At 44.1% G+C, this 25,892-nt stretch overlaps 1 protein-coding gene across 1 annotated transcript in view; it reads right to left on the bottom strand.

Moving 5' to 3' along the window:
* The window catches only part of LOC121007369 (aldehyde oxidase 1-like), a 226,651-nt gene that overhangs the window by 129,638 nt on the left and 71,121 nt on the right, over positions 1-25,892 (bottom strand). The window contains exons 11-12 of the mRNA XM_040439251.1: positions 15,616-15,702; positions 13,696-13,847 (exon numbers count right to left, since the gene is read on the bottom strand). Coding sequence (XP_040295185.1) covers positions 13,696-13,847; positions 15,616-15,702 — 239 coding nt within the window. The remainder of the gene's footprint in view (positions 1-13,695; positions 13,848-15,615; positions 15,703-25,892) is intronic.

Below are 25,892 nucleotides of genomic sequence, written 5' to 3'. Positions count from 1 at the left end.
TTCCCAGGGCAGCTTTGCTAGCTGGGAGGCTCCCTGCTCCTAGGTCTGCCTTGAGCACCGAGCTGATCACTCGGTGCTCGACTTCTCTGGCTGTCGGTCATGTGACGCTGGCCACGTCACATGACCCTCACTCCCCACTATAAATACAGGCGGCCTGCTGGCTACAGGTTGCCTGTGATTTTCGTCCTATAGGCTGTGTACTTTATTCTTATTAAGCTACCTCTGGAATTGAACCTCGATCCGCCTCTTGACACCTCTTCTGCCTGCTCCCTGTACCTTGACGCTACCTCTCAGATTTTGACCTCGGCTTGTTTACGGATTTGTCTTTGCCTCTTCCCTTGTTCTGATGTGACCTCCTGGACTGACCTCGGCTAGTTGACCCGCCTTGCCTTCCGTTTTTGTTCTACCTCTTGTCCACTTATTGTAACTTCTCAGTGGCTGTCCTCTTCCCTTCTGTCTCTTTCTCTCTGCTGGCACTTAGTAGGTTAGGGACTGTTGCCCAGTTGCGCTCCGTCACCTACTGCGGGTGGTGCAAGTAGGCAGGGACAGGAGACCGGGTGGCAGCTCAGGGGGTGCACCTCCGCTCTATCTTGATTCCTGTGATTCTACCCATGACAGAGTTATTTGGCACCAAACAAATGGGCAACCTTCCCTGTTTGGGTTGCTGTAATTGTGGAAATATGATAAAGGGAGATACCTTTGTCCATCCCTACAGTGGCAAAATTTATTTCATTAAGGATTTCTATACATGTAGATCAAGATACGTTGTGTACATGATTCAATGTCCATGCAGTTTAATTTATGTGAGTGAGACCACTATGGAAATCAGAGAGAGAGAATAAATAAACAAGAGTACAATTAGGAAAAAATGTTGGATAAACCGGTGGCCAAACATTTTGTGGAGTGTAGCCACTCTGTCAACAAGTTGAGATTCTGTGTGATTGACTCGGTGGGCATATTGAGAAGAGGTGGTGATAGAGAACAAATCCTTAGGAAAAAGGAATTAAAGTGTATATTTACCCTGAAGGCTTTACAGCCTTATGGACTTAATATCTAGTTCAATGTGAGTGGTATAAAGTAATTATATAGGTGATTACATTCTAGATATTATATATACTGTATGTGTCCGATTCATTATTGAGTCTGTTTCATTTTAATTTTATATTTAATTTTAACTTGTCACATTTTTATGTTACTTTTCTATTGGTGATGTGCGGAGCATAGTGGTCCAATCGAGACACTTTGATTCTAACTTTATTTACATCTGCGGCAGGAGAATATATATCCCTTCGGCAGTAATTCACCCCTGTGAGTGTGTGTAATAATCCCATATTGGATGGATCTGCATCATGTGGGTTTTTACATACGGGCATAGAGGATTCATTCTGTTTATATGAATGTGTCTCCATGGTGAGTAGGACGCTCTTCAGCTGAATATATCAGCGTGGATAGGCGGAAGCTGAATAGCGATCATGTGATTATCACATGATCGTCTTGTGATGGAGTTTGATGACGCGGTACTGCGCACCGCCTGGGATTTGGGCGCTGAGTGATATGATTGCTGACATGCGCGGTTGAGATGTAGAGATGCAGATGTGGAACCCAGGTCTCTCGACATGTGCACCACTGAATGCCACCGCCTCTGATAAAGTAAACACATGTGTTTTAATTATACACAACTGTGATTGATATGGTATTTTATGATGGTTCACTATGGATTGGTGATTTTTACAAAGTGGGGGTTGTGACACTCGTTTGATTGGATCCCCATCTAAAAAGGGAGGGGGCTATATACACTATATTATAGTTGTGAATATCACTTCTTATTTAGCTTGATAAAGACTACCATGTATTTGAAACGTTACTGTCTGGCTTTTTGTGTACATATTCTGTGAAGTATGATTAATAAAGAAAAAACTGGAGATGCTGCCGTTACCTTTTGTTGATTGCCCATAACAGTATGTCATTCCCAGATTCTCTCCATAAGAGTCTGTAAGCAATAGATCCCACATAACAGTGTGAAATATTTTTCAGTTATTTTATGACATTTATTTTTACACCTTTTGGTTCAAAATATTTTTTTCTTATTTTCCTCCTAAAACCTAGATTCATCTTATCATCAGGTGTGTCTTAGAAAGCGAAAAATACGGTATCTATCTATCTCTCTCATATCTATTAGTGTTGGTCGAGCACCAAAGTGCTCGGGTGTTCGGGTCGAACACCTCGGGATGCTCGGGTGCTCTACAGAGCACCCAAGCACAGTGGAAGTCAATAGGAGAACCAGAGCATTAAACCAGGCACCCCCTGCTCTGAAGAGGGGGGGGGGGGGGTGTCTGGTTCACAAGAAAAGGTCAGAAATTGATGGAAACACCACTGAAATGGTTTGGGAACAGCATGGGGAGGATGTCTGGATGCATCTTGGACTCCCAGGTCGCTGCTGGGAACGATGTTGTCTGAGTAGTACGCCACTTTTACAGACTGACAATAATACGCACAAACCAAAGATAAAATCTATTTTAGAGTAAAAATTGTTAGGAAACATTCTTTCCTGTATATTTACTTGTATATAAAGTGCTAGTGCTGATAAAAATTACAAGGAAGAGGCACTCGGATACAACCTGTATATCACATAAAGGAGGGCCTCATTCACATTGTGGTACAATTGCTCAGGTAGTGGGACTCCTACACTCATAAAGCCTATGCACTAAGTAAAGGGGCTAACAAAAATTACAAGGAACCGGCACTACAATACACCCTTTATTACACATAAAGGAGGGCATCCTACACACCCATGAAACATTATGATTGATGTCCTGCCCCTAAAAAAAATATTAGAGCAAGGGCCTGCTGAGCTGACCCTCTAAAACATTAGGGGCAAGTGCCAGCTGCTGATCTGACAATCTAAAAGATTAGGGGCGAGGCCCTGCTGGTGACCCTCTAAAACATTATGGTTGAGGGCCTGCTGGTGACCCTCAAAAATATTATAGGCGAGGGCCTGCTGGTGACCCTCTAAAACATTATGGGTGAGGGCCTGCGGCTGAGCTGACCCTCTAAAACATTAGGAGCGAGGGCAGCCTAATAAGCCTGTTGATATGATTGAGGAGGAGGACGAGAAAAGGGAGATTGAACCATATACCCTTTTTAGTGGTGGAAGGGATGCATGTGAATACATTGTATTCAATACACCATAAAAGCCACATTTGCCTTTATGTTCAACCGCTTTCCTCTGGTGGAGTAGAGAAGTCAGGGGCAATCCAGGCCTTGTTTATTTTTATAAGAGTCAACCGGTCAGCATTTTCAGTTGACAGGTGGATGCGCTTATCAGTTATTATGCCCCCAGCAGCACTAAATACACGCACTGACAAAATGCAGGCGGCGGGACAGGCCAGCACCTCCAAGGCGTAGAGCGCCACTGAGGATGGTGACACGGTCTTCTACGTACTCCTTCACCATCTTCCAAAATTTTTCTCTCCTTGTGACACTAGGCCGCCCATCAGGTTGAGGGTGCTGGCAGGGTGTCATAAAACTGTCCCAGGCCTTGGAGAGTGTTGCCCTGCCTCTGTTGGAACTGCTGTGTGTTCCCCTCGTATCCCCTCCTTGGTTGGCCAAGGAATTACGTACTCTGCAGCCAGCATTATCAGCTGGAAATTTTTAGAGCAATTTTTCCACAAGGACCTTCTGGTATTGCACCATTTTTCTTGTCCTCTCCACCACAGGAATGAGAGATAAGAAGTTCTCTTTGTATTTGGGGTCGAGGAGGGTGAGCAACCAGTAATCGGTGTTGGCCAAAATACGTACAACGTAAGGGTCATGGCAAAGGCAGCCTAACATAAAGTCAGCCATGTGTGCCAGAGTCCCAACAGACAAGACTTGCTGTCCTCATCAGGAGGATGACTATCAATCTCCTCATCCTCTTCCTCCTCTTCTACCCATCCACGCGGAACAGATGAAATAAAACTTTGATGGGTACTACCCTCTGTAGCGGAGGCAACCGTCTCCTCCAACTCATCATCCAAATTGGCCTGAGAAGACGAACTGATGGTGGTGTACTGTGTACTGTCTTCCCCTATTTCCACCTCTTCCACATGCATATTTTCTGTTGTTTCACACTTGTTTGTTATGTATATAATTCCACATGTGTTAATTCATAGTTTTGATGCCGTCATAGTCATGAAAATAAAGAAAACTCTTTGAATGAGAAGGTGTGTCCAAACTTTTGGTCTGTACTGATTATATATATATATATATATATATATATATATATATATATATATATATATATATACAGAGCAGTGTATTGATGTGAGACATACAAGGTATAATACTGTAGATGCAGTGTTTACCGAAATATGTGGTCAGTTATACATTATGGTCACTGTGTGTGTGAGGTACATGAGATAATGGTCACGTCTGAAGTATTATACATATGAGTGAGCAATGAGTAAAAACAGGGCATGGGGGGGTAAATGACGAGAAGTTGAGGACCTCCTTATACCAATCCATTCCAGTCTCTATGGATCAATGCAGAGCTGATTGTGAACTTCTAATACTTGCTGTTAGGGGTTGAAGGACCTGTGATGATGTCATCACAGGTCCTGGCAGATGTACCTTTCAAACCTAGGAACTACACCATTTTTGGTGCAGTTCCTTTGCTAGATTCTGCAGGACCTGTGATGTTGAAGATGATGTCATCACAGGTCCTGGCAGATGCACTGTTCTAACCTGGGAACTACACTTTACACTGTGCAGTTCCCTTACAGGACCTGTGATGACATCATCAAAGGTGCTTTAGCTTAGGAAAGATAGACAGGAGCAATTAGGGGGCGGGGCCTCTCCTCCACTTCGGGCCCCTCTTTATCACGGGCCCCATAGCAGTAGGTATGCAACTGCTGACAGAGGTCAGACATCAATGCCCACTCGTCGCTTGTGAAGAGCAGAAGCTGACTGGAAAGGCGAGGACCATGTTGCAGCTGGTATTCCACTACTGCCCTCTGCAGTTCCAGCGCGTGCTTACGTCGCACAACAGTCGGAAGCTGTCAATGACTTGCGGAAATGGGCACACATGTAGAGCACCTTCACCAGTAGCTCAGGCAAATTGGGGTAGGTTTTGAGAAACCACTGAACCACTAGGTTGAACACGTAGGCTAAGCATAGTATGTGTGTGAGCTTGCCGAGTTCCAAAGCCACCTCCAAGTAATGGCCATTATCAGACACAACCATGCTCAGTCTGGTCCCTTATCCCCTGCCACAGCTCTGCGGCAGTGTGCTGTTTGTCACCTAAGCAGATCAGTTTAAGCACGGCATGTTGCCGCTTCCCCACTGCAGTGCTACACTGCTTCCAGATACTGACTGATGTCTGACTGGTGCTGCAAGATAATAATTCAGAGGTGGAAGTGGAGGAGGAGAGGAGGGGGGTTGCAGCCACTAACGTAGGTGGTGGCGTAAACCATGATGGAAGTAGGGCCCGCAATCATTGGCGTCGGTAGCACCTGTGCCATCCCAGGATACAACTCGCTCCCGGCCTCCACAACATTCACCCAGTGTGCCGTCAGGGTAATGTAGCGTCCCTGGCCGAAAGCACTTGTCCATGTGTCAGTCGTTAAGTGGACCTTCCCAATAACTGCATTGGTTAGGCCATGGGTGATGTTAAGGGACACATGCTGGTGTAAGGCTGGGACTGCACACAGTGAAAAATATTGGCGGCTAGGGACAGAGTAATGAGCCACTGCCATCAGGCTTTGGAAAGCCTAAGTGTCCACAAGCCTAAATGGCAACATTTTCAGGGGCAGCAATTTGGAAAGGTGCGCATTTAGTGCTATGGCCTGTGGGTGGGTGGCTGGGTATTTGCGCTTTCGTTCAAAGGCCTGGGGTATAGACATCTGTATGCTGCGCTGGGACACAGAAGTGGATGTGCTAGCTGATGGTGCTTTGCGAAGGTTTGGGCCTGGGTCTTGGACAGGGGATTGGCCAGCACGTAACACAGGGAGGGAGGAGGCAGTGGAGTGACCCGCAGATACGGATTGTGGACCCAGGCGTTCGGCCAACCTATTAGGGTGCTTTGATGCCATGTGGCGGATCATGCTGGTGGTGGTGAGGTTGCTAGTGTTCACGCCCCTGCTCATTTTGGCACAGGTTGCAAATTACAATTCTTTTATCGTCCGCACTTTCCTCAAAAGAGTGCCAGACTGTGGAACACCTACCCCTTGGCAAGGGAGATTGCCGCAAGGGGGTGCTCCGGGGAACAGTTGCGGGCATGTTTGGTGTGGCCCGCCTTCTCCCTTTTGCCACCCCACTGCCTCTTCCAGGCTGTTGCGGTGCTGCGGATCCCGCCCCCTCTGTACTGCTGTCCTCGCTCGGCTTACCACCTTCCCAGGTTGGGTCAGTGACTTTATCATCCACCACCTCCTCTTCCACTTCCTCACTCTGGTTATCCTCCTGAATTGTTGACCCAAAAACAACCTCAGTTATTGACAACTGTGTCTCATCCTCATCATGAACCTTTTGAGACACTAATTGCGGTTGACTTATTAGCAACTGTGTCTCATCATCATCATCATCCACCTCGTGAAACACTAATTGCTGTTCCCCATCTTCATCTTCTTGTGACTGTGGATGTTCAAGAGTTTGGGAATCATGGCACAATATCTCCTTATGTCCCTCTTCAAGCAAGCTTGTCGAGAGGCCCAAATCAAGGAATGGCGATGAAAAGAGCTCCTCGGATTAGCCAAGTGTGGGATCACTTGTTTGCCAAGACTCTCCATGGTGGGACGAAGGAGAATCAGGGTGAGGATTCTGTTGACCAGACTCTTGGCTACTGAGACTGGACTTTGTGGAAGACAGGGTGGTGCTTAACCGACTGTAAGCAATATTTCCTGCAATCCAACCGACCACCTGGTCGCACTGGTCTGACTTTGAGAATGGTGTCCTGCGCCGCCCTGCAAACTGGGACATGAAGCTAGGTATCGTGGACGAGTGTGTTTCTTGTGCTTTGGCAGCAGGCACAGTTTCACCACGCCCAAGGCCACGGCCTCTGCATGCACCATCAGCAGCAGGCCACTTCCCCGTCCCTTACTGCTTGCCTTGTGCAAATAAATGGTATATATGCTTGCAAGTATGGCACATGTACAGTAGCGCAGGTTTTGTAAGTGTATGCGCAAATAAAGTACACAGAATGTCAGAGATATTTTTAGGATGCGGACACGTTAAACAGGAGATGTAGCAGCGTCTATGAAAAAAGTACCCTGAATGTCACAGATAATTTTAGGATGCGCAAACATTATACAGGAGGTATAGCGTAAGTAATGTCTCTGTCACCAGCGGCTAATAAAAAATTACACTGAATGAATATCACTGATATTTAGGATGTGCAAACATTATACAGGAGTTATAGCGCAAGTATTGTCGCTGTCACCAGCGACTAATATAAAATTACACTGAATGAATGTCACTGGTATTTAGGATGCACAAATGTTATAAAAGGAGGTATAGAGCAAGTAATGTCGCTGTCACCAGCGGCTAATAAAAAATTACACTGAATTAATGTCAATGATATTTAGGATGCGCAAAAGTTATACAGGATGTATAGTGCAAGTAATGTCGCTGTCACCAGCGGCTAATAAAAAATTACACTGAATGAATGTCACTGATATTTAGGATACGCAAACGCTATACAGGAGGTATAGCGCAAGTAATGTCGCTGTCACCAGCGGCTAATAAAAAATTACACTGAATTATTGTCACGGATATTTAGGATACGCAAACGTTATACAGGAGACGTAGCACTGGTAATATCGCTGTCACCAGCGGCCAAACTATTGCTCTGAATGTCAGATATTTAGGCTGCGCAAATGTAAAATAAAAGATGTAGCAGAGGTTGTGACACTATCAAAAGCGGCACTAACAATTCCACGCAATTTAGCGCAGGTTGCGCTAATAATTATATTGCTGCCAGATACAACAATAGTCCTTAAAAGGACTTTTGGGTCTCTCTAAGAATTCCACGCAATTTAGCGCAGGTTGCGCTAATTATATTGCTGCCAGATACAACAATAGTCCTTAAAAGGACTTTTGGGTCTCTCTAACAATTCCATGCAATTTAGCGCAGGTTGCGCTAATAATTATATTGCTGCCAGATACAACAATAGTCCTTAAAAGGACTTTTGGGTCTCTAACAAGTTTTTTCACTAAAATATTACTATTTCACTCCCTACACTATCTGTCCCTTCTTTAGCACAGCTCTCCCTGACTAAGACTGAGCCGAACACATGTCATCGGATGCTATATAGCATCCAATGATGCGTTCCAGCCAGCCAATCACGGTAATGCCAGTAGCCAACATGGCTACGGCATTACAGTGAGTGCCAGTACCTCCGCACACGTGTATTGGCTGCGTAGCATCCAACAAATGTGTGGGGAAGAGACTTGAGCATCGCGCTAGAGCACACGCAGTGTTCGGCCGAACACCGCAATATGTCAAGCATCGCGATGCTCGAGTAAAATTAGTGTTCGGCAGGGCATGCTTGCCCAACACTAATATCTATCTACATATTGTATACTGTATATCTTTATACTAGATCTTTTGCTCCCCAGTAAGCAGTACTTTCAGGCCCTTTTAACCCATGGTGCTTGGTCAGAAGCTGAGCAGGCACCATAGCTGCTGGGATTCTGCTGTTTCACACTGCAGACATGTGGACATTTAATCACTCAGATGCCATGGTTGCAGTCCTCTAAGGAAACTTAATGTGTATAAAAGTTTAATAAAATATATAAAAATTCAAATCACTCCCGATCTACATATTAAAAACTAACAAAAAATAAACATCATAGGCATAAAATCCCAAAACACCCGTAAGCTTAAAATATAGATGTATTTAACCCATATGGTGAATGAAAATAATGACCAAAAATCACCTTGTATCGATAAAAACAATAAGCATACAAAGATAGCAGTGCTCACCTAAAAAATGACTCCCAGACGCACGGACGCAGCCTGGATCAGCTGCTAACTTGTAATATGAAGAAAAGACGGAAAGGTCCAGCTTCTAAAAATCCACTTTTCCATACGTTTTTAAAACGTTTTCCATACACAGGACAGTAGTACACAGTCTACACGTTTCAGACTCACAAATTACAGTCCTTACTCATGACAAATGTGCTCTACAAATGCCACTCCATATAAACCCCCCTAACTCCCATCAAACACTGGAGGCTAAGCAGGCTCACCTGGAGTAGGCGATTGGACAATCACCACACTCATTAACCCTTCACCTACAGAAAAAAACATATACAATAAAATAACTTTTTTTCTCCTTGACAAAGAATGGCAATAACTAGGGGTAACTGTCATTAGTATTGCAAAATCAAATAATATCTCTTATTTAGACCCCTTGGGACACAGGTGCCCAATTCATGCATCCAAACAGTTTCTCTATTCAAGAATTTTTTTCTATGATCTCCCCCTCTCACTGGTGGAGTAACCCTTTCAATCCCCTGGACACTTAAGCTGGAGGTATTCCCCTGATGCTTTACCGCAAAATGTAAGCTCACCGCAGAAACATTTCTTGTCATATGATGTGGTGTATCTTAAATATGTTTTCGTACTCGTGTTTTTATCGCATTTGATGTACATCCCACATATTGCAGGTTACAAGCTATACTGTTGCAAGCTATACGTATATTTTTTTTTCTGTACCAGTCTGCTAATAAGTTCATTCCTATTGTACTTATGTTTTTATATTATGTATACCCCCTCTTAGGCTACTTTCACACTAGCGTTGTTTTAATCCGGCGTTCAATTCCGACACCGGAACTGCCCGCCGGATCCGGAAAAACGTGTGAAAACGGATTACATTTGAATCCTGATCAGGATTTTGATCACAATGAAAAAATGCATTGGAAAAAACGGATCCGCCATTTATGGACTTTAACTTTTTTTTCACATTTTTCGGGTTTAACATGCAAAAGCCGGATCCGTTTTGACTGAACACACAGTGCCAGATCCGGCGTTAATGCAAGTCAATAGGAAAAAGGCCTGATCCGGCGTTCAGTCAAAGTGTTCAGGCTTTTTGGCCGGAGGTAAAAATACTGCATGCTACGTTTTTCTGAAAAGCCTGATCAGTCAAAAAGACTGAACTGAAGACATCCTAATGCATCCTGAAGGACTGACTCTCCATTCAGAATGCATGGGGATAAAACTGATCAGTTCTTTTCCGGATTTGAGCCCCTAGGACGGAACTCAGCGCCGGAAAAGAAAAACGCTAGTGTGAAAGTACCCTAAGATGTACATGGAATTTCAAATAAATATTAAGTACATGCCGAGTTTTGCAGCAATCCAACATTTCTATCTTGGTGTGTTATTTTTTGTTAAGTGTATACATGCATTACTTCCTTACCAAGAATGATAATAATAGTTATTGTAACATAGTAACATAGTTTGGTAGGCCGAAAAAATACATTGGTCCATCCAGTTCAGCTTGTTATCCTGCAAGTTGGTCCAGAGAAAGGCAAAACCCCCTGTGAGGTAGAAGTCAATTTTCCTCATTTAAGGAGAAAAAACTCCTTCCCGACTCCAATCAGGCAATCAGAATAACTCCCTGGAGCAACGACCCATCTCTAGTAACTATAACCTGTAATATTATTACCCTCCAGAAATACATCCAGGCCCCTCTTGATCTCTTTTAGTGAAATCACTACCTCCTCAGGCAGAGAGTTCCATAGTCTAGCTGCTTTTACTGTAGAGAATCCTCTTTTATGTTTGTGTAGAAACCTTCTTTCCTCCAGACGCAGAGGGTGTCCCCTTGTCACAGTCTTTGGTATAAATAGATGATGGGAGAGATCTCTGTACTGACCCCTGATGTATTTATACATGTTTATTAGATTTCCCCTCAGTCGTCTTTTTTGTAAACTGAATAACCATAATTTTGATAATCTTCCTGGCTACTGTAGTCCACCCATTCCAGTTATTACTTTAGTTGACCCTGAGCCTTCTCCAGCTCTGCTATGTCTGCCTTGTTCACAGGGGCCCAGAATTGTACACAATGCTCCATGTGTGGTCTGACTACTGATTTGTAAAGTGGCAGGACTATGTTCTCATCACGGGGATCTATGCATCTTTTGATGCACCCCATTATCTTATTAGCCTTGGCACCAATTGCCTGACACTGGTTTCTACAGTTAAGTTTGCTGTCCTAAGTCCTTTTACGTGTCAGTGTTTTAACATTTGGTATGTACGAGTTACTTGCATTATTCCTTCCCATGGGCATAACCTTACATTTGTCAGTGTTAAACCTTATCTGTCACTTTTCTGCCCAATCAGCCAATCTATCCAGATCCATCTGTAGCAGTATACTGTCCTCTTCCATGTTAATTACTTTACATACACTTATGAGCAAAAAGTTAACAATGTTTAGAATTTTGGACTTTTAGGCTCATATCTCACCATCTACGACAGCTTCGAATTTGAGACTACCATCATTTTATAGACAATCATCTTGGATATCTCATACATAAATTGGACTTGCAACTATTTAGCATATGATTAGTTATGCAGATTTTTGTCATGTAACTGCATTGTTACTGTTTTGTTCCTGGTGGTGGAAGAATCTTTTTCTTCTTGAATACTACAAATTACAACTTGTTCTAACATTCCCTAATAGTGTGTTATTAGGTTGATTCCCAAGTGAAAGGTCACTTTCACTTGGTAATCCAGGAGCAGCAATGAAGATTTCCCAAGGAAAGAGAAAAAATATCATCCAGATCATCAATAGCAGTATCTTGACCAAGAAAATTGAGAAACTGCATCATGTGAGCGGCATGACAGTTGGAAGAATACAAAATGAAGTCCAGGCATCCATTCCAAAGCCAAGAGGTGGAAGTCCAGGCAAAATATTTGAGTCAAGTCATCTCATCACAAGGTCTATAAGTTTTGGTGCAACAAACACGGCAGTGGAGGTGGCTTGTGTGCTTCATAATAGTGAGATCATAGACGTCCATGCAAGCACCATGCAACGTGCATTGCACAAGCCTGGAATGGTGTCCCGAAAAAAGGTGAAGAAGCCTTGACTTCAATATCATCATAAGAAGCGTCTGTTAGACCGTGCAAAAAAGTACAAACAGTGGACAGTAGAAGATTGGAAACCGGTGATTTGAAGCGATGAGACAAAAGTCAATATACTGGGCTCTGATGAGTGCAAATGAGTTTGGAAGAAACAAGGGAAAAGGAGGCTAACGGATCGAGAAATTGAAGGAACTGTCAAGTTCTGTTGAGGAAGCCTGATGATATGGTGTTGTTTCACAGCCAAAGGCATTGGATACTTGACCAGAATTGATGGTGGTCTCAATGCTGAGCTATATGTAAGTGTCCTACAGGATGAGTTACTTTGTACACTCGAGTACTATTGGTATGAAAAGAACAACATCATGTTCCAGCAGGACAACGACCCGATGCATACGTCAAGATTGGTGAAGAAATGGTTGAATGACAATGAAGTAGAAGTGCTGGATTAGCCTTCACAGTTCCCAGACCTCAAATCAATCAAACACTTGTGGGTAGAGTTGAAAAAAAAACTGTATTCGTACCCAAGTGAGTTGACCAGTATGCACCAACATTGGGAATGTGTAGAAGAGACCTGGAAACAGATTTTGGTCGAGACATGCTTGAATCTGATCGAGAACATGCCCAAAAGGACTCAAAAGCAAAAAGTGGATTTACAAAATACTAACAAAATAGTAAAAATTTAGAATTTTAGGAGCAAAACAGTAACAATGACAATAATCTGCATAACTAATTATATGCTAAATAGTTGCAAATCCAATTTATGTATGAGATAGCAAAGATGATGGTCTATAAATGATGGTAGTTTCACGTTCAAAGCTGTAGTGGATGGTGAGATATGGAGCCTGAAATTCAAAAGTTCCAAACATTGTTAGTAGAGATGAGCGAATTTCTTAAAAGTTCAATTCGGCTGATTCGTAGAATTTGACAAAAAAATTCGCTTTGTGACTAATTACTTCGTCACAAAGCGCATTTATTTGTAAGTAGCGGGATCTGAGTGTAAAATTAACAATAAATTATTTTTTAATCAAACTTCCCGCCTCCATTTGCTCGTAACGGGTCGGCCGCCGCCATCTTGCTTCAAGATCTCGGCCGAAATCCTGTGCGGCGCGAGTTTACGTCATCACGCCGGCTGGTGTTGTGAGCAAATGAAGGAGGTAAGTTTGAACTTTTTAGTTTTTTATACTATTTCTGATTAAATCTATACGCTGACACAAAGCACGAGGAAATTCGGCTTCTAGGCAAATCAAATTTATCCTGAAATTCGGATCGAATTGATTCGATTTGCTCATTTCTAATTGTTAACCTTTTGTTCATCACTGTTTGGTGTCATCTGCAAAAATTGTTATTTTACTGTGAAAAGCTCCCACAAGATCAATAATAAATATATTGAAGAGAATAGGGCCCAATACTGACCCTTGAGGTACCCCACTAGTGACAGTGACCCAATCTGAGTGTGCACCGTTAATAACCACCCTATGTTTTCTATCACTGAGCCAGTTACTTACCCACATACAGACATTTTCCCCCAGTCCGAGCATTCTCACTTTATATAATAACCTTTTATGTGGCACAGTATACAAATGTTTTGTAGAAGTCTAGATATATGACATCCATTGTAATAACATTATCATTATACATACCGCCATGCTTCTGATCTGCTCTCCAGCCAATGTGCTTAGATGCTGTAGTAAACTTTGAAATAACTTTGTTTTCTCTTGTGGTAACTTAGAGACATTCTCCTGTAAGAGCTCTTTAACTTGAGACAGACTAACTGCTGCTCCAATCACGAGTCCTGCAAAGAAAGTCTATTTATGTACCTTTTTAGATGGACCTCCATGACCAACACTACACACACACAATAAACAGAGCATTTTATTTTTATCTTTATAAAGACATTTCTTTGGCACAGAGATTTAGCTACCCTGTACTTAAAGAAAGCAACTTCACATTAAAAGAAATGTGTCACCACATTTTTTTTCTGCCAATTAAAACCAGATAGCTACACACATCCTTTTTTATTTTCTGATTGCAGATTTTTTTTATTCTATTTCTTGAACATGATTATAAGGGATGCCACCTTGCCTGAACTGGTATTAACAGCATTTACAAAGCATTAAGAAATGGTCCCACGTCCATAGACACAATGGCCTGGAAGGGACTCTACTGACTTCTATCAGAGAGTTTTCTAGGCATGTACAATGTTGTGTAGAAGGAAAGAATAGATAATCTTTGACAAGCACCTATTATGAATTGTGGATCCTGTCTTATCTGTCATTCTAATCCTGCCTGTAATGATATCACCTCAGTTTTTTATTTAACTATAGATATTGACATGGGAAATTAAAAATAACATCACCAAAATTCTTTAAAAACATGTTAAACATAAAAATATGATTTAAACAATAGGTCATATTTTGATGACAGAGTTCCTTTAAGTGGGGAATGAACAGAACACTTACATGGTGATCTCCTTTTCATCTTCTCAGCTGCAGATATGCATCAGTAGCCCATGATATCTTTGTTTGGCCAGCACTATTCACATAAGGGCAGCAGGGAGTGCCTTGGACCACCAAATGCACAGTGTGCATCTGCTAGTCTTAGAAGAAGTGCGGCTATCTTCGATGGTAGTAGAGGAGGCCAGGTATTGGCAGACCTGCAGCTGAAAAGGTGAATAAGAGGGCACCAAGAAAGTAATCTCTTGATTCTCCAGTTAATGTTATTTTTTTTATTTTTTACTTGAACCAAAGCCAGTTCACCTTACAGCAATTGCCTATTTGCTAGCGGTGGAGACGTGGAGACTGCTGCTATTACTTGCAGCGATCTCCTCCGCAGCATGGGGAGGAGCGATCACTATGTCATCGCTTGTCCCCATGCATTCATGAACCCATGATGATCTCTTGTCTGCAGTGGTGTCTGATCAGTGTGTATATATACTCATAAGCACTTCCTACTTTGCTCTTGCTATATACAGTATATGCTGTGAACTGTGAATAGTAATGCTTTCTAGTGCAATGTTTTTTTTTTTCTAGTGTAATGCTTTAGTTTAAATGTCAGTTCTTGTTCCTCTGTCCATGGCATCTAGGATTGCTCCAAACAACATTTCATTGTATTGTACATTGTATTACATTGTATTGTACAGTGACAATAAAGGCATCTTATCTATCTTATATAATGGTTTGCCGGCGGTAGATTGTTATTAGACACCACGATCTGCCACCTGGAAACAATAAGTTTTTAACATGTCAAGAGATTTGGATTGCCCGAAGACTGAGTAATGTTTGCTCGGTCGTTGTGTAATTGGCGGTAGTATTACCATGCCAGATGTTCGTTAACGAGCATGTGAATTAGCGATTATCTGCAGAAAAATCTGGCAATGTAATACAGGCTTAAGGAAATCAGTTTTCTCTCAAAAAAGCTGAATGTGACATGGATTTGGGAATCTACCAGTGATACAGCAAATATATTCAGCTAATTGTATTAGCTTCCTTTTGGACCAGAAGTAATTGGTGGTTGTGTCTGTGCCTGGTTTTACATTCACTTAAATGGCCGTGAACTCCTACCTGTTATCTCTTGTGGTAACTTAGAGACATTCTCCTGGAAGTGCTGTTTAACTTGAGAAAAACCAACTGCTCCTCCAGTCACGAGTCCTGCAAAGAAAGTCCATTTATGAACCTTTTTAGATAGACTTCCATCACACACAGAAAAGCATAGTATTTTATTTTATTTTTATAAAGACATTTCTTTGGCAAAGACATTTACAGTCAGGTCCATAAATATTGGGACATGGACACAATTCTAACATTTTTGGCTCTATACACTGTGCTGTTCCTTTCATATTGAATTTCTGCACTGTATTATTTCTTGTTTTACCTATGTTGTTTAAGTCTATTGTTCTCTGCTGCCATCTGCTGGCCGGAATTTGTATGCTGCACGCCTCGTTCGTTGTCTATAAAGTTTTATCTCTGGGCGTGGTTTTAGCAGCCTTGGGCCTGGTCACTTCCTGTAGCCTTTTTCAGTGCTGCATTCCTTTGTGACTGGAGACACACACCTCGGCTTGTGAAGGCATCAGTTTTTGACCAGCAGTTGCCTCAGCAGTTAGCCTCAGAAAAGACATCCACATGACAGCATCTACTGTATTCCATCATTGTATGTCACTGCTCTGGATCAAATAAACCCACGTTTGATTGCATCCTCATGTCTACGTCTGGATCCATCTAACCTGAGCATCTGCCGGTCCGGTCTGCTCCACTGCTTGGATACGAAGGTAGGACAGTCACAAAGTCATTATCAGTTACACCTTCATTCGCCTTCATGTGGGGACAGAACAGTCAAAAACTGCCTTAAAGCCTTATACCCCAGTCAATATCCGTCTGAATGTCCAATGCCGGCTACAGGTTCCCTCAGAGCCCAGTGCCACACTCAGGAACCTCCCCTGCAACAGGCCCACTCGCAGCAAATCTGCCCAGCAACAGTGCACGTCCCATAAGCCTAAGGGGAAGCACGGCGTGTCCGCAGTAGATATACTCTCGCCTGGAAGTCCTCCACTACTCGCCAATCCACTTTCTACATCCTATATTAACCCTTGCTCGCATGATATAAGAACTGTTCACGCACGCGGGGCCTCCCTGAAACCAAAACCCCGCAATTCACTTAAAACACCTTGGGAAACTCATCGGGGTGCCTCATCTGAGCCGCACAGCAATTTTCAACCCCCAATTCAAAAGTTTGATTTCTTAAAGAGACAGCGCACCTTAAATCAAAATGGCCGAAAAGGACCTCGTACAGTTCCCCAGTGATGAAACAAAGCAAATGCAACCTGATACTTCCAGCAGACCAAGTCACACGACCAAGGCGCTCTCTCAAACCAACTATAAAGATCACAGAAAACTATCACACCAGGAAAGATGAGCTATGTGACAACCTGGAAGAGCTATGGGAACGAGTTTCCTCCCTCATATCAGGACTTAAGTCCTCCTCAGGTGATGCCACCAGCTTACAAGTTGCTGTCGGGCGGCTGAACGCAGCCCATGAAAGATACAAGAGAATGTCCACAAGGTATATAACCTTTCTAAAAGACTCTAATATTGAAGAAGCCCCGTCAGAATTGTGCATGGCAGAATCAATAGACAGACAAAGAGACGCCATGGTGCTGGATGCTAAAGATAAAGTGGAACTCCGCATCTCTCATTTGCAAGAAACTAGATCACACAGATCGCATTCAACCAAACATTCCTCGCGGTCCTATAGATCATCATGCTCTAGAAGCTCCACCCTGAGCGACCGATTACTAGAGGCCCGCATAAATGCAGAGCAATCCAAAGTGAGGCGTTCCTTCACCGAAAAAGAAATCCTTGCGAGGGCAGAAGCACAGACTGCGGCCAAGAGGGCTGAAGCGGAGGCAGAAGCCAAGAGGGCAGAAGCAGAGGCGGCGGCCAAGAGGGCTGAAGCGGAGGCAGAAGCCAAGAGGGCAGAAGCAGAGGCGGCGGCCAAGAGGGCTGAAGCGGAGGCAGAAGCCAAGAGGGCAGAAGCAGAGGCTCGAATAAAGATCCTTGAATCAGAGAGGGAAGAGGAAATCGCATTAGCAAAAGTAAGACTACTTGAGCAAGCATTGAGCCAAGGCCTTGATTCAATCTGCTTACCACCAGAGGAGATAGACGATCCAGCTGATCGCACCAGCGACTATGTACTGAAACAGTTATCTGCACCACCCCCAGTGTGCAGTACTGTCCAAGCCAACAACACTGAAACCTCCAAATCAGCTCTACCTGCAGTGGCAGCGATACCCACAGCACCCGAGCAATCCAATAACAGTTGCCCAGACGCCCCCTCTCAAGGGCAGTTATTACAGCAAGATGGCTACCAGGTGTTTCCTGGCCTACCTCCACAGCTCAAGCAGCAGTCATCAGAATCTACAGAGGCTAGACCACAGCTCAACCCTGCAGCAACATCATTCTACCCGGAAGCATCTCACCCTTTCACGCCACGCAGCCTATACGCCCCAGGGGCATCACAAGTTGTCATGGCAACAAGCAGTGAGAAATCAGATATGTCTGAGTTTGCCAGGTTTATGGTGAGCAGAGAGCTAATTAACACCAGTCTCTCAAAATTTGATGACCGTGCGGAGAGCTACAGAGCCTGGAAGGGAACCTTCAAAGCTGCCATCGCCAACCTCAACCTAACCGCAGAGCAAGAGCTCGACCTCTTGATCAAATGGCTGGGCCCAGGCTCCACAAATCGCATCAAGAGCCTTAGAACTGTCTATGTGGGACAAGCAGAAGCAGGTCTCGCTGCAGCCTGGCAGAGACTCGAACGCACCTTCGGCAGTGCAGAAGCAATAGAGAAGGCACTATTCAGGAGACTGCAGAACGTCCCCAAGATCAGTCTCAAAGATGTCCATAAGCTTCAGGATTTAAGTGATTTGCTCATGGAACTGGAGCTTGCCAAAAGAGACCCTCGTCTGTCCGGGCTGTGCTACCTGGATACAGCCCATGGGGTGAACCCAATTGTTGTGAAGTTACCATACAGCCTGCAAGAGAAGTGGGCGGCATCAGTCTCAAGGTACAAAAGAGTGCATGACGTCACTTTTCCTCCATTCATTCATTTCTGTAGGTTCATCGATGAACAGTCCCAGATGAGGAATGACCCCAGCCTTGACTTCCTGGAGTTCAATACTACAGCTTCAGTGACACCATCATCAAGGTATGAAAGTATTGTACATAAACACAGAGACTTTAAGAGCAGCGTGAACGTTAGAAAGACTAACCTACCATCATCTGCAGTACCCACTGGTAGACAGTACACTACCTCATCAGGAGACAAGGCCTTCAATCGTGAATGTCCCATTCATAAAAAACCACACTCACTGAACAAATGCAGAGGATTTAGATCCAAAACAATACAGGAGCGCAAGAAAGTCCTCACCGAGCTTGGGGTATGCTTCAGGTGCTGCGCTTCATTGGAGCACATGGCTAAGGACTGTAAATCCATTATCAAGTGTGAGGAGTGTCATAGTGAAAGACATGCCTCAGCTATGCACCCAACTCCACTCACAAGGGATTCACCTGCTGCTGTCACCACCAGTCCTGCTCAAAGTCATGGCGGGGAGCCCCAGAACCACGCTAACACAGCCACCGCTGTTTCCTGCTCATGCTTGGACGTATGTGGGGAGGGCCAGAGTGAGAAATGTTGTGCCCGCATATGCCTAATCAAGGTCTACCCAGAGGGGCTGCCAGAAAAGGCAGTAAAAATGTATGCCATCATTGACGACCAAAGCAACCGTTCTCTAGCAGGACCTAAATTCTTTGAAGCCTTTGGAATAAAGGGACCGTCAGAACCCTACATCTTAAACACCTGCTCGGGTCGCATAGAGACTAGCGGCAGGAGGGCACAAGGATTCATCGCTTGTTCCGTCAGTGGAAATACAGAAATACCTCTACCGACGCTGATCGAATGCGATCAAATACCCAACCATAGGGATGAGATTCCTACCCCGGAAGCTGCATTTCACCATCCACACCTAAGACACCTAGCCAACGTTATCCCACCTATGGACAACAACGCTGAGATTCTACTCCTGCTAGGCAGAGACAATCTAAGGGTACACAAGGTGCGTCAACAGTGTAATGGTCCCGACTATGCACCATATACCCAGAGACTGGACTTGGGATGGGTGGTCATAGGAAATGTATGTTTGGATCAACCAAGAATCCGCTCTTTCAAAACGTACGTGCGTGGAGATGGACGTACAACTTCCATTAAGCCTTGCCCTCATCACTATGAGGTGAAAGAGAAGCCTCCAGACCTCATACAACCACCTGACGACATTCCTCCCTTTGCCGACAACTTGGGAAGATTAGTCTTTCATACCAGCAAGGACGATGATAAAGTAGCTTTGTCAGTAGAGGACAGAGAATTTATCAAGATAATGAACAATGAGTTCCTTAAAGACAAAACCAATCACTGGGTTTCTCCACTGCCCTTCCGAGCTACCAGGGTGAGACTCCCGAACAATAGGGAACAAGCTCTGTCTAGATTTAACTCTCTTCAGCGTACCATGAACAGTAAGCCTGAGATGAGAGAACACATCGTTGCCTTTATCGACAAAATATTCCGCAACAACCATGCAGAACCAGCTCCATCCTTAGGGAAGAACGACGAGTGCTGGTACTTGCCTTCATTTGGAGTGTATCACCCACGGAAACCTAATCAAATTAGGGTTGTTTTCGACTCAAGTGCCAAACATCAAGGTGTATCGCTTAATGATGTCCTTCTAACAGGTCTTAATCTGACGAATAACCTAGTTGGAGTGCTGATGAGGTTCAGAAAAGAGCTCGTTGCCATCACCGCTGACATTGAACAGATGTTCCACTGTTTCGTAGTCAGAGAGGACCACCGGAATTTCCTCAGGTTTCTGTGGTACAAGAATAACGATACCAACGCAGAGATGGCAGAATATCGTATGAGGGTACACGTATTTGGAAACAGCCCTTCACCTGCCGTGGCAACTTACGGCCTTCGGCGAACTGCATTAGAGGGAGAATCCGAGCACGGTAAAGACGCCAGAGACTTTGTAGAAAAGGACTTCTACGTAGACGATGGACTCAAATCACTACCGACTGAAGAAGCGGCTATCGATCTGCTCAAAAGGAGTCAAGGTATGTTGTACCAAGCTAAACTTAGACTACACAAAATTGCTTCAAACAGCCTGGCCGTTATGAGGGCCTTCGAATCAGGCGATCATGCACCAGGATTCAAGGACATTAACTTGGCACTGGACAGTCCACCTGTGCAGAGGAGCTTGGACCTCAGATGGGATCTCTCGGCTGACTCCTTCGGTTTTCAGATAAGTTGTGAAGACAAGCCATTCACAAAACGAGGCGTCCTATCAGTGGTAAACAGCCTATTTGATCCGCTGGGATTTGTAGCGCCCATTACCATACAAGGTAAATCTCTACTGAGACAGTTTTCTGAAACAGTCAAGGATTGGGATACCCCACTTCCCTCCGTTAAAGAGCAACAAACCGAAAGGATTGACTGGCCTATCGGACTAATTTCAAAGGTTTTCCCTAGCAAGGATGGCAAGGTCCGGAAGGTGGAGTTGAAGATCTTCAGGAAAGGCGAGCTTAAAACGTTCTCAAGACCAATCAACGAACTCATTTTAATATTGCCCATCGAGAACGTCCCTGCAGGGTGAACAGGACTGTATCTAGCTTTGCAGATCTTCTCCATTCCAAGTTGGAAAACAGGACTATCTATGTTTGCATTCTAACATGTTTTCTTTTACAGGTTGTTTATATTTTATGGACATTCGTCATAGTGAAATCCCCAAAGTGAATTTCAGACGGGGAGTGTGCTGTTCCTTTCATATTGAATTTCTGCACTGTATTATTTCTTGTTTTACCTATGTTGTTTAAGTCTATTGTTCTCTGCTGCCATCTGCTGGCCGGAATTTGTATGCTGCACGCCTCGTTCGTTGTCTATAAAGTTTTATCTCTGGGCGTGGTTTTAGCAGCCTTGGGCCTGGTCACTTCCTGTAGCCTTTTTCAGTGCTGCATTCCTTTGTGACTGGAGACACACACCTCGGCTTGTGAAGGCATCAGTTTTTGACCAGCAGTTGCCTCAGCAGTAGCCTCAGCAGTTAGCCTCAGAAAAGACATCCACATGACAGCATCTACTGTATTCCATCACTGTATGTCACTGCTCTGGATCAAATAAACCCACGTTTGATTGCATCCTCATGTCTACGTCTGGATCCATCTAACCTGAGCATCTGCCGGTCCGGTCTGCTCCACTGCTTGGATACGAAGGTAGGACAGTCACAAAGTCATTATCAGTTACACCTTCATTCGCCTTCATGTGGGGACAGAACATACACCACCACAATGGATTTGAAATGAAACAAACAAGATGTGCTTTAACTGCAGACTGTCAGCTTTAATTTGAGAGTATTTACATTCAAATCAGGTGGCAGTGTAGGAATTACAACAGTTTTCATATATGCCTCCCACTTCTTAAGGGACCAAAAGTAATGGGACAATTGGCTTCTCAGCTGTTCCATGGCCAGGTGTGTGTTATTCCCTCATTATCCCAATTACAATGAGCAGATAAAAGGCCAAAGTTCATTTCAAGTGTGCTATTTGCATTTGGAATCTGTTGCTGTCAACTCTCAAGATGAGATCCAAAGAGCTGTCACTATCAGTGAAGCAAGCCAGCATTAGGCTGAAAAAATAAAACAAACCCATCAGAGAGATAGCAAAAACATTGGGCGTGGCCAAAACAACTGTTTGGAACATTCTTAAAAAGAAGGAATGCTCCGGTGAGCTCAGCAACACCAAAAGACCCGGGAGACCACGGAAAACAACTGTGGTGGATGACCGAAAAATTCTTTCCCTGGTGAAGAAAACACCCTTCACAACAGTTGGCCAGATCAAGAACACTCTCCAGGAGGTAGGTGTATGTGTGTCAAAGTCAACAATCAAGAGAAGACTTCACCAGAGTGAATACAGATTAATACACAAGATGTAAACCATTGGTGAGCCTCAAAAACAGGAAGGCCAGATTGGAGTTTGCCAAACAACATCTAAAAAAGCCTTCACAGTTCTGAAACAATATCCTATGGACAGATGAGACCAAGGTCAACTTGTACCAGAGTGATGGGAAGAGAAGAGTATGGATAAGGAAAGGAACTGCTCATGATTCTAAGCATACCACCTCATCAGTGAAGCATGGTGTTGGTAGTGTCATGGCGTGGGCATGTATGGCTGCCAATGGAACTGGTTCTCTTGTATTTATTGTATTTATTGATGATGTGACTGCTGACAAAAGCAGCAGGATGAATTCTGAAGTGTTTCGGGCAATATTAACTGCTCATATTCAGCCAAATGCTTCAGAACTCATTGGACGGCGCTTCACAGTGCAGATGGACAATGACCCATAGCATACTGCAAAAGCAGCCAAAGAGTTTTTTAAGGGAAAGAAGTGGAATGTTATGCAATGGCCAAGTCAATCACCTGACCTGAATCTGATTGAGCATGCATTTCACTTGCTGAAGACAAACCTGAAGGGAAAATGTCCCAAGAACAAGCAGTAACTGAAGACAGTTGCAGTAGAGGCCTGGCGGAGCATCACCAAGGATGAAACCCAGCATTTGGTGATGTCTATGTGTTCAAGACTTCAGACTGTAATTGACTGCAAAGGATTTGCAGCCAAGTATTAAAAAGTGAAAGTTTGATTTATGATTAGTATTATGTCCCATTACTTTTGGTCCCTTAACAAGTGGGAGGCACATATGCAAACTGTTGTAATTCCTACACTGTTCACCTGATTTGGATGTAAATACCCTCAAATTAAAGCTGACAGTCTGCAGTTAAAGCACATCTTGTTTGTTTCATTTCAAATCCATTGTGGTGGTGCATATAGCCAAAAATGTTAGAATTGTGTCAATGTCCCAATATTTATGGACCTGACTGTAGCTACCCTGTAGTTCAAGAAAGAAAGCTTATTGTCACAGCCACTATCTCTGGCTGTGACCTTCCGTTCTTGCTTGTTCGGCGCTCCTCGCTGAAGTTCTGTTCCTCTGTATTTTATGTGGTTCTTTATGGGTTAACTCCCCTGTGTTCCTATTAGGAGTTAATCCTCTGTCTGCTCCATGGGTGTGGTCTCTCTGCTGCACCCATGGAACCTGTATATAAGGCTGAGGTTTCCTCAGTTCTGTTTCAGCTCTCCTGGTGTGTGTTGTCTTGTCCTGCTCCTGGTTTGTACTCTCTCTCCCATGCTGCTGACCCATGGGATCCGTGTCTGTCTGTCTGTGCTCTGTGGGTTTCCCTACTTGTTCATTATGTTCTCTGATGTCCTCTTTCCTGTCTTTCTGTTTTCTGCTCTGCCAGTTATGTTTTAGTTACTTTGTGTTTATTCATATGTCTGTGTTCAGCAAGCCTTTGCAGCAGAGTGGCATGACAAGGCCATGCAGTTTACTACTGGTGGAGCAAGTCCTTCTTTGCTCATTGCCACTCCTGCTCCCTTGCGTGAACTCCTGCTTGTATTATTATTTGCCCTGTTTTGTATTTACCTGTCTGTTATGTTTGCCTATGTGCCGTCGGTACCTTCTGGTACCTGTTGTCCATTCGCTCCTGCTGTCACTGTCTAGTTCACGCTCCAGAGTGGACCCTGGCAACTTCCTGCGGCAAAGTCTAACCCTACCATCTAGGGCTCTAGTGAACACCAGGAGTTGCTTAGTTACGCCCCTCTGGAGTATTACTAGACAGTGGCGCAGTGGGGGTTTTCTCCCACTGTGCTGACGGTACATAGAGCTCATGTTTTATCTGTGTTGCTTTCCATGTTTCTGTTTGTGCAATAAACTCTTATGTGTCTGTACCTGATTTCAGTTTATTGCTTGACGACGCGGTGGTCTCTCCTGGGACCTCCAACTCGTGACACTTATTCACATTAAAGGAAATGTGTCACCCAAATTTTTTTCTGCCATCATCCTTTTTTCTAATCTCTGTTTTATTTTTTGATGGGGCGGCCATCTTGCCTGAGCTTTTCTAGCAACATTTAGAAAGCATTAAGAAAATTGCTTTATGGCAGCCCCATGGTCCATAGACACAATTGTCAGGAGGAGACCTCATTGACTACTATAGGAGAGTTTTCTAGGCATGCTCTGTGACCTGTGCAGAGGTCATTGTACAAGGAAAGAATAGATAAGATTTGACAATCACCTATTTTGAATGTTGGATCCTTTCTTAACTGTCATTCTAATTCTGCCTGTAATTATATCACCTCTGTGTATAGGATTTTATGTTTTTGTTTAACGATACATATTGGCATGGAAAATTAAAAAATAATGTCACCAAAAATACACTGCTCAAAAAAATAAAGGGAACACTTAAACAACACAATGTAACTCCAAGTCAATCACACTTCTGTGAAATCAAACTGTCCACTTAGGAAGCAACACTGAGTGACAATCAATTTCACATGCTGTTGTGCAAATGGGATAGACAATAGGTGGAAATTATAGGAAATTAGCAAGACACCCCCAATAAAGGAGTGGTTCTGCAGGTGGTGACCACAGACCACTTCTCAGTTCCTATGCTTCCTGGCTGATGTTTTGGTCACTTTTGAATACTGGTGGTGCTTTCACTCTAGTGGTAGCATGAGACGGAGTCTACAACCCACACAAGTGGCTCAGGTAGTGCAGCTTATCCAGGATGGCACATCAATGCGAGCTGTGGCAAGAAGGTTTGCTGTGTCTGTCAGCGTAGTGCCCAGAGCATGGAGGTGCTACCAGGAGACAGGCCAGTACATCAGGAGACGCGGAGGAGGCCGTAGGAGGGCAACAACCCAGCAGCAGGACCGCTACCTCCGCCTTTGTGCAAGGAGGAACAGGAGGAGCACTGCCAGAGCCCTGCAAAATGACCTCCAGCAGGCCACAAATGTGCATGTGTCTGGTCAAATGGTCAGAAACAGACTCCATGAGGGTGATATGAGGGCCCGACGTCCACAGGTGGGGGTTGTGCTTACAGCCCAACACCGTGCAGGACGTTTGGCATTTGCCAGAGAACACCAAGATTGGCAATTTCGCCACTGACGCCCTGTGCTATTCACAGATGAAAGCAGGTTCACACTGAGCACATGTGACAGACGTGACAGAGTCTTTAGACGCCGTGGAGAATGTTCTGCTGTCTGCAACATCCTCCAGCATGACCGGTTTGGCATTGGGTCAGTAATGGTGTGGGTGGCATTTCTTTGGAGGGCCACACAGCCCTCCATGTGCTCTCCAGAGGTAGCCTGACTGCCATTAGGTACCGAGATGAGATCCTCAGACCCCTTGTGAGAC

The sequence above is a fragment of the Bufo bufo genome, chromosome 7 (genome assembly GCF_905171765.1).
Source record: "Bufo bufo chromosome 7, aBufBuf1.1, whole genome shotgun sequence".
Classification (NCBI taxonomy): Eukaryota; Metazoa; Chordata; class Amphibia; order Anura; family Bufonidae; genus Bufo; species Bufo bufo.
The sequence above is the reverse complement of the archived record's forward strand: the minus strand, read 5'-3'. Positions and strand labels throughout refer to the sequence as shown.